Raw genomic sequence first — 13,339 nt, 5'->3', positions numbered from 1 at the left:
TTTAGCTTTTAGGGGTATTTGCCCAGTGTGTCTAATAATCTCTTTACTCATGGTTTTCATTAGTTGGTTACCAGTTTTACTCAACATTAGAAGATATAGTTCAGCCCTTTTCTTGAGTTCCTGTGAATTTGGGGAAGTTAAGCCCAATTCAAGCCTAATGATGGCCATTGATATGCAGTTCGGGAGACCAAGAATTCTCTTCCAATATTTGCCTTCCGCAACCTGCAACCAATCAAGGTTCATAGTTTGTAAGGCTTCTACGCCGTAGGTCATCATTGGTGAAAAAACCTGTTGATACAATAGACGCGCAGCCCGAACAGTAAAACCTCCATGGGAAATGGTGAAGCGATATACCATAGCAGAAATTTGGGCTGCCCTAGTCATCCTCAACTGCTTGCATTGGGAGTAATCCCTTTTGGTTTCAAATTCGATTCCCAGATATTTGTAATTAGGGGGTATAAAATCACCAGCTCCTGAACTTTAAGGCTGGAACGTGCCACATTTTTTGCCGTAAACAGCATCACTTGAGATTTCTCTAAATGTATTATTAGACCATTAATTCTAGCGTATAGCCATAAAGTTTCCGCTGATCTACGCAGACCTCTCAAAGTGTGATCTAATATCACTAGGTCATCTGCGTAGGCAAGAACTGCGCAATGTTTATCACCAATTTTAGGTGGGCAATTATAGGCCTTTTCAATTGCAACCGGTAAATCGTAAGTAAATAAATTATATAGAGACGGTTCCGTAACACACCCCTGCTTAACTCCTCTGTTTTGTTCGATTTGCGCAGTCATATTCCCTTGATGGTCCAATTTCAGGGAGACCGTATTGTTTTGGTGGAGGAGCCAAAGGTAATATAGCAGGCCTTTGGGGCAGCCAAGAGATTCTAATTTGGTCCATAAGATGTCTCTACGGACCAAATCAAAGGCTCCCCTGAAATCAACAAACAGCACATACAATGGGGGATTATCCTTATTTCTGGCCAGCGTACAGAGGGTATCTAAGATCACCAAATGATGCGTCGTAGAGTAACCTCGCCTGAAGCCACTTTGAAAACAATTAAGGATATTCTCTTTGTCCACCCATTCGTGCAATTTGTCAAGGATTAGGCCTGCAAGATGTTTCCCGGTACAGTCCAACATTGATAATAGTCTGTAATTACCAGGGTCGCTCTTATCACCCTTCTTATGAACCGGTACAAGTGTGGCTGCTTGCGAGGAACAGGGTATTCTGCCTTCCAAAATGATTTTATCGAAAAGAATCTTTAATAGCTTGGCCCAGAATAAGGGATTACTTTTCAATGTGATGTTAGCCAAACCATTAGGACAAGGAGCCCTTGAATATTTAAAATTCTTAATTTTTCCAATTAATATGGAGATTGTTACTGTAAATGGGGGCCTAGATGAAAACTTGTTTCTGGACTCTAGTATCTCGATGTTATTAGGCAAGTTTCGCTCTTTCAGAAAACCTACCCATATATGTGCACCAATAGGATTAAGTGTTGAATTTGTCCTATTGCCTCTAACTTCTCCCAAGAGTGCCCAGATATTTTGAGACTTCTTGGTGCATAGCAACCATAGAGTATCTTGCCATTGCTTTAATTTCTTGTGATACTTTCTTTGTCTTAACCACGACTGGAATCTACCCTTAAGTGTTTTCCGACCAGAGAGTTAGGATTTAATTGACATTGATGTTTTCCTTTCCTTCCTAATATTTGCTCTAAGGATCCTTTTAGCATCTCTGACTTCATAGTCAAATGGATTTTTCCTGAGTAGACCAACAACCGCACCACCCTTACCGACTCTAGCATGCTCTTGGGCAAGTGTAGAAAACCATTGTTCAATATGGTCATTAGACATAGGCCCTCATTACGATACTGGCGCTAAACCATGGCGCTACTAGCGCCATGGTTGGTGCCGGTATCGTAACGAGTCCGCCAATGTTCAATGGGGAATTACCACCCCATTCCAAGGTTGGCAGGGCGGTAATTCCCCATTGAACATTGGCCCTTCCCCATTCCCATTTTTGCCCCATAGGGCTCAGTGGGACTGGGGAAGGTTTTAAGTACGGTGCCGCAAATTGCGGTACCGTACTTAGCACCAAGGTCCCTTTGCGGGTCCCTACTTTAACGCTGGTCTAGACCAGCCGTTCTGGTCGGGTCCCACAAAGGGACCTCGTAGTAAGGCGCTAATGGGTTAACGGCGCCGCAGCCTTTTACGGCGCCGTTAACCCATTAGCGCCAGGGTCGTAATGAGGCCCATAGTCTGAAAACAGCTGGTGTCCCTCTACTGATCCTGTTATAGGGTGGCTACCACTTTGGCTATATTTATTTCTGACCAGGAGATCCTAGTTGCTGCATGATTAGCCCTTAGATCCCCCATAGATTTAACCATATGATTTAACTCATCAATATTCAGAGTCAGCCCAAGTGATGCATGATCGCTCCAGTTGTTTTTATCTATCTTCATATCCTTCACCCTACAAGCAACATCAGGCGACACAAACATGTAGTCCAAAATACTCTTTGCACCATCACTTTCCCAAGTAGGTTGACCAGGGAAATCATTAAGTGTTCTGCCATTTATCATCTCCATGTCCCACAGTTCAAAAAAACTCAACCAATGCTGTCCTTTGGGGTCAATTTTCTTGAGGGACATTACACTCTTAGGTCTTAAGTTTGGATTACTCAAAGTCCCCACGTCTCCAGACATATAGCAATTAAAGTCTCCAACAATCAGTATAAATTTGTTTTCCTGTTTGTATGTCCAATTAACATATCGTGAAGGGACTCTTGAATAGTGGTAGTATGAGTGTCCCCCGGGGGGTTATACATACGTATCAATAACATTTTCTCGTCCTTCTGCTCAATGCGTATAACTAGTTCAACCACAATCATAAAATCATCTGTTTTGGTTTCAATGCGACGTGATTTAACATTATGCTGTATCCCCACCAAGAGTCCCCCATAGGGTCTACCCTTTTCCCCTTTTTTAGCAAGGGATTGGAACACTGTGTATCCATTCAACACAATAGGGTCAGTCAGCCATACCTCCTGTAAGCAAAAACATGTATAGTTACTAATATATGGTAATGATCCCTCCTGAGAAATCAAATGGCTGAAACCCCTAGTAATCCATGAAAGGAATGAGATCCCTCAATCTTTTTTGTAATTCCACTGGTAAAGATTCTGCCAACCATTTTAAGATGTTTTGGATATCTACCAATTGAACCTCATTGCTTGCAGGGAGCTGAGTTATACTAGACTTGATCTTAGGCTCCAACCGCTCTTTCCTTGGGCAATTCAGATCTTCCTTTCCAGTGTCCACATCAATTTCCACATCAACCTCCAATAGGTTGTCCTTGTATGTACGTAACAAATTTGCAGTGGCCAGGAATTTACAATGAATTTCCGAAACATTTGTATTTAAGGTATTTAATGGTTCAATATATTCAAAGTCATCTGATGATAAGACTCTTAATTGGGGAATAGAATGGAGCCTGATCAGAAATTCTGTTCGTGTTAACCAATCATGATCGTTCTTTTGGTAAAGATTCTTAATTATACAAATACGGTTGTTGCTCATGACTGGCTTCTGCCCCTCGTTCATCTGTCCTGTCTTTAACAAGGTCTCAAGGTAGGGGATCAATCTAGAATTGTTCGGGGTAGATGAGATGTTTTCTACTGGTTCGTCATTTAGCATAATCGAAGATTCAGGTGGAATTTCTTCTATCTCAGGTAGATCTTTATCTTTCTCCTGAATAAGCCAACTCGTTAGGCATCCTTCTCTTTTAGAATTTCTCTTGATTGAGCGTGCTGCTTTTTTCCTGGCTTTTTTCGTGTTTTTGAGCACAGGGTCACCCTCAGCCGGTAAACCGGATGCTGCAACTAGTCTTTTCTTTTTTACCGCCCTTTTGGCCAAGCGCCGCTGTTTACGTGAGAAATAAATCTCAGTATTGTTGGTCACATACGGGTCTACTTCCAGCGGTGGAGAGGGGTCTTTAATCATCCGAATAGCTTCAGACAAGTTATTCTATGCGTCCTCGCTTCATACTTTCTCTTCTATGCTTGGTGCTGCCAAGTTGATTGTATTTTCCAAAATACGGCCACAAAGTTTGAGTAAAATTTTCAGTGCAAACTGCACTGAAGCCATAGTTGATTGCATTTCAGCCAAGGTATTCCTATCTGAAAAGGAGCCCATATTGGATTCCGCTTCAATAGTTTCTGAATGTCTTGCCAAATCAGGAGACATAGATAGCCTCTCCGGAATAATCGCCGGTGGTGGAGGTGTTTTCAATGTCATGTTGCATTCCTTGTCTACAGTCGAACAGTTTAAGACAGGAATCAATGATCTTTGGACAGAGAGGCAGAGCTCCAATAGCGAGTTATTGTCAATCATTAACACTGAAGAGTTGTCTTGCACCACACTTACATTCCTATTGGACCCTCTGTCTTTTTCAAGAATATCCGGAATATGCTCAGGAGAAGCATTGCGTGGAAAATAAATTGTAATAGCGACTTTGCTCATTGGTATTTGCTGTTTATGTTTATTGTTGGCATCGCCTTTTCTCATCTTCTCAGTAGCTGCCTTGGACTGCCTATTGCGCAAATTATATTTATTTTGCGCAGGTTGTGCGTCGGGGTGACATTCAGCTTCTATGAAAATTGCTGGTATTACGTTTATTACTTTCCAAGAAACATACTTGTTTTCAAGCCCGAGAGGTATTTAGCAGTTGACAATACAACAATATCCACTGTAGAAAAGCTGAATCAAAAGGTAAATGCCCAGTTCCTTGTTCTTGAACAATGGTTACCGCTATTAGCAAGGATTGACTACTGGTAACCACAAAGTTCGCTGTCCATCAGAGAAAAACTATCCAGCTACACCTGCACTTTGAGTTACAGTAGATCACTCACTGAGATTCACTACTGACCACCTCCAACAGTTTTCTCTGTTGATGGTTATTACTCCGTCGGCTTTTATTACCCGTCAACCTCTCAGTGAGTCTTCATCCACTCTTAAATTTAGAGGGACTTATGCACGAGAGATAGGCAGTCACTTATACTGTCAGGGGTTAGTATAAGTTCCCGTGGCACTGTACAATGTATTTGGTTCTGCCCTGCCACCCCAGGCTATGTTGGTAGTGAGAGAAGGGAGAGAAAAGGGAGAGAAAGCTGGGAATGCGGGATCAAAGAGTCGTAACTCTGCAGTCTCCCGCGTAGGTCCACTCCGCCCCAGCAAATCTCCAGGCACCCAGTCTCCAGACACAGCTATCAGACCCTTATTTCAGCTGGCCAGAGTATATGCATACTGATGGAACCGACTTTTCCCTTTAGATCACAAAGCAGTCACCACTATAGCATAGCAGTGGGGGGTCAAGCAGGGCGAAGATGGTGAAGCACCTGGACCAAACCAAATTCGCTACTTTTGCCCAGGCGCGCGTATGGGGGTTGTCTTTAATTTAGAGGGTTATTAACTGCCCACAGCCACTCAGCGAGGGGGTGGTGCGGGGGGAGCTGCTGACCGCAACCCACCTCACCTCACTCGTGCAAGGAGATTCTTCTCTGCCGAGCGCCACACAACGGGGGGGTTGCTGGTCGTAGCCCACCTTGCTCTTGCAAGCTGAATTCTTGGGCACACAACACTACACAACCACGCGGACAGCGTCCCCCTCCTCGCACGGCTCACCGTCTCCTGCAATTTACGGGTCCGAGTCACGGGTTAGAGGGTCTGGCAAAAGTGCTCCAGTAAGCCGGTTCTCAGGCTCCGAGAACCATGTCAGCTCCAAACGCGCATCGGCAGTAGAGGCTAGAGTAGAGGACCTAACCAGTCGCTCCAACAGACCACGCCAGACGCACCAGATCGCAGGATCAAGCCGAATTGAGCACAGCTGCTTCCGATTCAGTGATAGGCTATTAGGGCTAAAAGGTTGTTTTGAGGGTCCGTCCCTCTTTTCTTTCTAAAGTGTGATGTCTGAGGTTCATTTATCTCAGGTTCATTTATCTCTGAAGATCACACTCCAGCATTCTACCCCCTCCTCACCCTTCTTAGGATGAAGAGAGGTTGCAAACACTTGACCCAAAAAAAGCTTTTTGTTTCTACATATCAAGAATATCACATATCAGACACAACGATTAGTTATTTGTTGGTTAAACTAGTCCCAAATTAGGACAAGCTGTGACCAAACACTGTCAAGATGAATTATTGTATGCATTTGGGAATGCTACTCTATATATATATATATATATATATATATATATATATATATATATATATATATATATATATATATATTGCTGGAAAAGAGGGCCCTGATCATTTAAGAGCCCATCCCACCAGGGGAGTGGCAACCACTTTGGTTGTACCAGTGCAGGACATTTGCAATGCCGTAACATGGCCGTCCCTCCATATTTTCTTGAAGCACTATTGCTTAGATACCCTGTCTGGTCAGGACGCTCAATGTAGAAGAGCCAATCTGTATATTATGTGCTAATGAAACTATCATAAGAATCTGCTTCTCCTTTCTCCATCTTCAAAACTGCTATGGGAGTCTATCAATGATGAGGACATTATCCATTAGAAGAACAAATTACTTATCCCTGGTAATGTTCATTCTGATGGATGTTCCTCCTGCAGATTCCTCATTGCCCTTCCAGTTTATTCCTCTGATTAAGAGCAAGTTCTTATCCTTCTCTTTTCGCTGCCCATGTAAGGTAACATAGCTCCTCAAGACGGCTGAGCGCGGAGAGAAGAACATTTAGGAACTGCAGTAACTGGGCCCGGTGCATGCTATATATAAATACTATCATCGACATCCCGTCCAGCGGCGGGAAGGTTAAGCGTCGAGGGGCATCGATGCCGGTGATGTACAGCACCCCTGCTGGTGTTTTCTTTTCCTGAGACAGCAAAGCAGGATAAAAATAAATCTAAAATGAGGAATCCGTGTGAGGAACATCCATCAGAAAGAACATTACCAGTGGTATGTAATGTGTTCTTCTCCACAAAGAAGCAATCAGAATCATGTAATGGGAAACTGGAAAGTACTAGATCCAGTTCCACCTGCTCCTTTCCAAACTAGGCTGCAATATTTTCAACCGGGTAATAAAAACATGCTGTTTTGGCCAATCAACTACATGTATGGGGCAATAGTGCAGTTGCAAAATGTAGGAACGCAGATTGGATCATGATAGTGAGGTGAAACGCCCAAGTACTCGAAGACAAAGGTGTGATTATTGTGGTATCTGAGGTGTACTATTCGGCAGTGCTTCTGGAGATTGATGTGTTTGCAGAGGCACCTGGCTTTAAACTCAAGGTTTGGCCTGCATCATTCTTGCATTTTGCCTTAAGCCTCAGTTAAGTCTTTACGTCCTCAAAATTAATGTCTGTTTTATAGTTGCTTGACCGAGCCGTTATACGTTTGCCCCAAGGTAATCACTGATGGCTTAGGCTGGTCAGAAAATGTATATCATTTGGAGGCAAACTGCTGACCTAGTGTGAAGCATATGGATTTACCTTTTATATATGGATTTTATTTTTGTGTGTGTGGTAGTTGAGGCCTTATTGAATAATTATGATGGTAGAACATTAACACACAGTCCTGATATTTACAGTTAAAACGTTTTGCCTTCAAGCTTCTTTTAATCATTAATATTGTATACTCTGTAGCACAATCTATGACACTAATAGGAAGGACTAACTATAAAACCACAATATTCCAGCTGCCTGTAACATCTGCTCTGTCACTGTTGCATTACTCCTCTACCACCCATTGATCTACTTGTCCAACTACATGTGACTTGAAAGTCCTATCAGTTACTACATGAAATCCATTGAATAGCATACATCGTTATTACTGAGATCCAGTCTGCCTGTTAAATGTCATGGCAGTGATATTGAACATGTATTAATTTGTGAATCTCCTTTTAATTCTACAGGTGATTGATGCCCAGAAATATGCAACAGCGATTCTGTTAATTTCTCTGATGCACTAATACTGAAGAAAGCTTCATTGATGGTGTATACTCTTTGCATCTTAGAAAGTACTAGTTGGCTTTTCAAAGTAACGAGGACATGGAATTGGAGAAGCCAACTCTCTACCTGAGGGTTTTCAGCCAAACCCCTTCCTGATAACATCCAACTTCCTACAGTATAGGGACAGATACATATATGGATGATAGACTGATGACAAGAACACATTCATGATATATTCTTTGTATATATAGTCTAAATATAAAGGTTGTTTTTTAAAAATAATTTTGTATTTCGTCTGTGAATACAAAAGGATAAATAGTATCAATGCACTGAACGTGCTAAAACCATCAATAACTCGTGTTTGTGACCAGAGAATATCTACCGTTGTGAAATGTCATTTGTGCCTTGAATGCAGGAAAAGGTACAGGATGAACCCTGTTCTTACCCGCCACCAGAAAACACATACAGGTGATAAACCTTATCAGTGCACTGAATGTGGGAATAGTTTCAGTGTGAAGGGACATCTTATTTACCACCAAAGAACACATACAGGTGAGAAACCCTATCAGTGCACTGAATGTGGGAAAAGATTTCTTCAGAAAGGGAATCTTGTTATCCACCAGAGAACACATACAGGTGAAAAACCTCACCATTGCACAGAATGCGGGAAAACCTGCAGTTCGAAGGGAGGTCTTATTTACCACCAGAGAACACATACAGGTGAGAAACCTTTTCATTGCACTGAATGTGGTAAATGCTTCATTGCAAACCAAGCCTTTATTCGTCACAAGAGAACACATACAGGTGAGAAACCATATAAGTGCACTGAATGTGGGAATAGGTTCAGTGTGAAGGGACATCTTATTTACCACCAAAGAACACATACAGGTGAGAAACCCTATCAGTGCACTGAATGCGGGAAAAGATTTCTTCAGAAAGGGAATCTTGTTATCCACCAGAGAACACATACAGGCGAAAAACCTCATCAATGCACAGAGTGTGGTAAAAGCTTCAGCTCGAAAGGAAGTCTTATTTACCACCAGAGAACACACACAGGTGAAAAACCTTATCAGTGCACTGACTGTGGGAAAAGATTCATTCAGTGGGGACAACTTGATAACCACCAGAGAACACATACAGGTGAGAAACCTTATCAGTGCACTGAATGCACGAAAAGATTCAGTCTGAAGGCCCATCTTATTCACCACCAGAGAACACATACAGGTGAGAAACCTTTTATGTGCACAGAATGTGGGAAAAGCTTCAGGATAATGGGAAATCTTACTTACCACCAGAGAACACATACAGGTGAGAAACCTTATCACTGCACTGAATGCGGGAAAAGATTCAGTCGGAATGGTATTCTTATTCAGCACCAGAGAACACATACAGGTAATAAACCTGATCAGTGCACTGAATGAGGGACGTTTCATAGATAAGGGAGGTGCCGGCGAGAAACTGCATACATGCACTGAATGTGGTGAAAATGTTCAGCGAGAAGAGATCGTTATCACGGCCAGAGAACTGAAACGGATCATACATTTAATCTGTTCTCACCATTTTTAAAAGACATTAGGGAGTTTTTTTGTTTTTTAATAAAGGATACTGAGATTGATGGCCTTTGACTTAAATTGTGAAGGGCACATCTCAACTCCACAATTTCACTGGAAATAAATCCATGTGTATTGCACAGAAAGCCTATTACACTAATTGCTAGGTTAGAGTGTTGGAAGCACTGGTCATTTAAATGCATCCTTCTGGTAATATTAGAATAGGTGGACCTTCCTTCTGTGGTAAGGTACCCAGTCTAAGAAATGTTGCCTGAGGGCCATGGGCAAAATGCATAATGATAGACTCATTTCAGCTACCTTAAGAAACTGTTAAAATTATTTAGTACCAAGAAGACACTTTGTGTTAAACTAGTGGTCACGTGGTGCCAGAGAACATACAGCTGGGTGAGCCCCCATCAGTGCCATTGGAAAAAGTACATCCACTCTTAAGGTTTCCGGTTCTACTCCTATGCAAATGACTCGCAGATCCACTTATTTGGCAGCACAGGATTTGCTATGGCTGAGTGTTCAGAGCTGTTGGCCATTAACAAGAGGATGGAGTCTAAGTGGCTGACGTTGAACTCTTGACACAACGGAGTCTGGGATGTAGCCTTCTTTCGCTTCTCTGACACATCTTTTGAGCTGTATGCCCACGCTGCTCATCTGGATGTCAAAAATCACTGTGTGCTCTCATTTAGGCGTCACTAAATGCTGTGGTTGGCGGCTGTGTTTTCTGCCATAAAGTGATCACAAACTCCCTCCTTTTCTTATGCCCCCCTGACTGCCATCAGTGGTTACAACCCTAACCTGTTCTAAGCTGTACTACTGGGATGCCATTTATTTTGTCTGTCTTTCTTATATCACTTGGTGTCTTCAAGCGCTTCATGTTGGAGCGCTCCTTCTTTCAGGCGTTGGGTAATGTTAGCTTATTGCCAGCTCATTGACACTGGCTGCCTATAATCTGATTTTTTTTAAATCGTTTTGCCAAGTTGCTTTTTATGGCCAAGGCCCACTTTTCTGCAGTCCAGCCTTCAACTCTATTTCCCTCGCCGTGCTCGTCCATCAAAATCATCCCTCCATGTTAGGGTGCCCGGTTTCAGAAGGCTCTAGTGGTGCATCTCACTGTATCAGAAATGCCCTCCCTCTGACACTGCACATTATCACATACAATGTGGCCTCCAAGTGCATGGTGGAGACCCATCGCTTCTTATTTGCCTTGCTTTTGTTTTGTCAGTTTCCCTCATGATTCCATGTCCATCTGCTGTTGGAACCGAACACTTCTACGGTGAACAAGCGCCATGGAAAAGAAATATAAAATAAGTGAGCTTGTAATCCCATCTCTACAGATAAGTGCATACTGACCTCTTTACTCCCTAAAAAAAAGGCAGTTAGTCCCAAAAGAAAATAGCAATGCTCCCGTCCCAAATATTTCAAGCAGCCTTTCCACTACTCCCACTCAAATTTCACGAATATGTTCATATCTGTGGTACCATCAGAACCTTGGCAGAGGAAGTAATTATGCATTGTGACTACCTGATCTGTAGAACATTAAAGTGAAATGCATAATTTTGTTTTCCTGAATTACTAGTTGCAAATTTCTTTTTATACTCCCAACTTCAAAAATAGGAGTAAAATACTGCAACTTCAAAATGTTATCTTGAGCTTGCTTAATTCGATCAAAGAAAATTGTGAAACGGCTATGTGCACTGCAGTCTCCCCATCCTATCACGATCCTGAAAACTCTCTTAACATTATTACCTCCCATTATTGGAGCACTTGAGATTATCTAATAGTTTTTTGTCCTAGAATTGTCTTAATGAGGTACATACTACAGAAAAGAGGGTGTAATGTCCACTGTTTAAGCACTATTTTGCAAGAACTTTGTTTCAGTTGTGCGGCGGATGTGAAAGGTTTTCCGCTGTGTATGTCTTTGAAAAGTTCAATTTTGTGAATATAGTAGGAACAGCGAATTGAATACAAATAATCAGTGTGCTCGGATGAAATATAACTCCTGCAAATTTGGAAATCAAATTGTCTAAAATAACAATAGTTGGCAGATTAATAATGTCCTATATGAATAAAAAAGAAGGAACCGTGGACACAAATGAAATCTCATCATAGTTAAGCTGACCAAGTTCTAATGTAAATAGTAGCTGCCGGAGTTCATAAACTGAATTACATGAATACAATGTTGATTAGAATGATATTGAAATTCCAATATGTATTACTGTGTAATGAAATAAAAATAAACATTTTCTTACTAGATTGTCCATTTGTATATTTGTATCTGTTTCTTTTGTCTGGCTTTGCTCAAGGGCAAACAGTGTCCTGGAACAGGTGTCCACTATTTGTTTCAATTAGTCAAGTTTCTTTCCTTGCATTGAATTCTTATTCAGGCACTCTAGTTTTAAATGTCTTGTCTGCCACTCCACCCACGTTACTCTAATGGCACTCTCCTTTTTTGTCTTGCTTTAGTCATACAATTTGTAATAATTGGGGGATTTCCTCAAATCCCAAACATTCTTTTGTGCTGCTTTCTTCATAACTGGTTTTCCATTTTTTTTTATTGAATTTGTGATCCAGATAAACGTACCTGACCTAATGGGTTGCTATACATTCTTTCCTACAGTTTTGGGTGCTAAACATTTGTCAGGCAACACTGTATTCTAAAATAGATTTTATAGTAAAACTAGCAGAAGTACCCATTCTCCAAATGGGTTTGTGTACACAGACATGATAACACTGATCCTGTAGATCGCTGTTCCGATTTGCTTATCGCTTCATATGCTTTGCACCCTGAAGTAAACTGCACTGAGAATAGATTTGTGTGGTGGCGAGGCGAGAGTTGGTGTGCTGCTGCATACTGGGACTTTCTGTGCTCTCTCCCCACCTGTCGCCTCACCCTTGCCTGATGCAGTTTGTTGTGGTGAAAATACCTTGGAAACTGTGCACCCTATGGCCTGGACCTCAAGTTTTGTTCCTTGTGTCGTGACCGGTCCATCTACAACAACATTGATGTTTCGCTGATTTCGGGCAACCATCTCATGTGTGAAGGTGCTGAAATCTGGGGGAAGGTGTGGGTTCACAGGGCAGCCAAACAGCAAATGCCAAGCGGGGAACGAGTATTTCAGTGGTTCGCGGGAAGTTTCACACGCGATTGTCCTGGGTATGTGTACATCAGGGGTGCGCGGGAAGTAACACACGCGATTCTATCAGGGCACGTGTATTCCAGGGTTGCGCGGGAAGTATCACACGCAAAAACAGCAGGGTACGTGCATTTCAGGGGTGCGCAGGAAGTATCACACGCGATTCCATCAGGGTACGTGTATTCCAGGGGTGCACAGGAAGTATCACACGCAAAAGCAGCAGGGTACGTGTATTTCAGGGGTGCACGGGAAGTATCACACGCAAAAGCAGCAGGGTACGTGTATTTCAGGGGTGCACGGGAAGTATCACACACGATTCCATTAGGGTACGTGTATTTCAGTGGTGCGCGGGAAGTATCACACGCAAAATCAGCAGGGTACGTGCATTTCAGGGGTGCGCGGGAAGTATCACACGCGATTCCATCAGGGTACGTGTATTTCAGTGGTGCGCAGGAAGTATCACACGCAAAATCAGCAGGGTACGTGCATTTCAGGGGTGCGCGGGAAGTATCACACGCAATTCCATCAGGGCACGTGTATTTCAGGGGTGCGCGGCGAGCACTACACTTGAATTGCCCGTGTGGGTCCTCCCAGGTGTTCCCTCTACACCCTCCACGGCCCCTGCAGGCGGCCCACACCACAGGGGACTACCCTGCACATGTCCCACAGG

General features: G+C 42.6%; 1 protein-coding gene across 1 annotated transcript in view; it reads left to right on the top strand.

Moving 5' to 3' along the window:
* Positions 1 to 11,793, top strand: part of LOC138468411 (zinc finger protein 268-like) — a 233,674-nt gene extending 221,881 nt beyond the window's left edge. Inside the window, exon 4 of the mRNA XM_069608963.1 lies at positions 8,442 to 11,793. Within this exon, the coding sequence (XP_069465064.1) occupies positions 8,442 to 9,394 (953 nt within the window). The 3' untranslated portion in view covers positions 9,395 to 11,793. The remainder of the gene's footprint in view (positions 1 to 8,441) is intronic.
* The last annotated feature ends 1,546 nt before the right edge of the window (positions 11,794 to 13,339 follow it).

This window comes from Ambystoma mexicanum, chromosome 4q (assembly GCF_040938575.1).
Source record: "Ambystoma mexicanum isolate Mex_15411 chromosome 4q, UKY_AmexF1_1, whole genome shotgun sequence".
In the NCBI taxonomy this organism is placed as follows: Eukaryota; Metazoa; Chordata; class Amphibia; order Caudata; family Ambystomatidae; genus Ambystoma; species Ambystoma mexicanum.
Note: the sequence above shows the minus strand (reverse complement) of the source record. Positions and strands in the feature narration are given on the sequence as shown.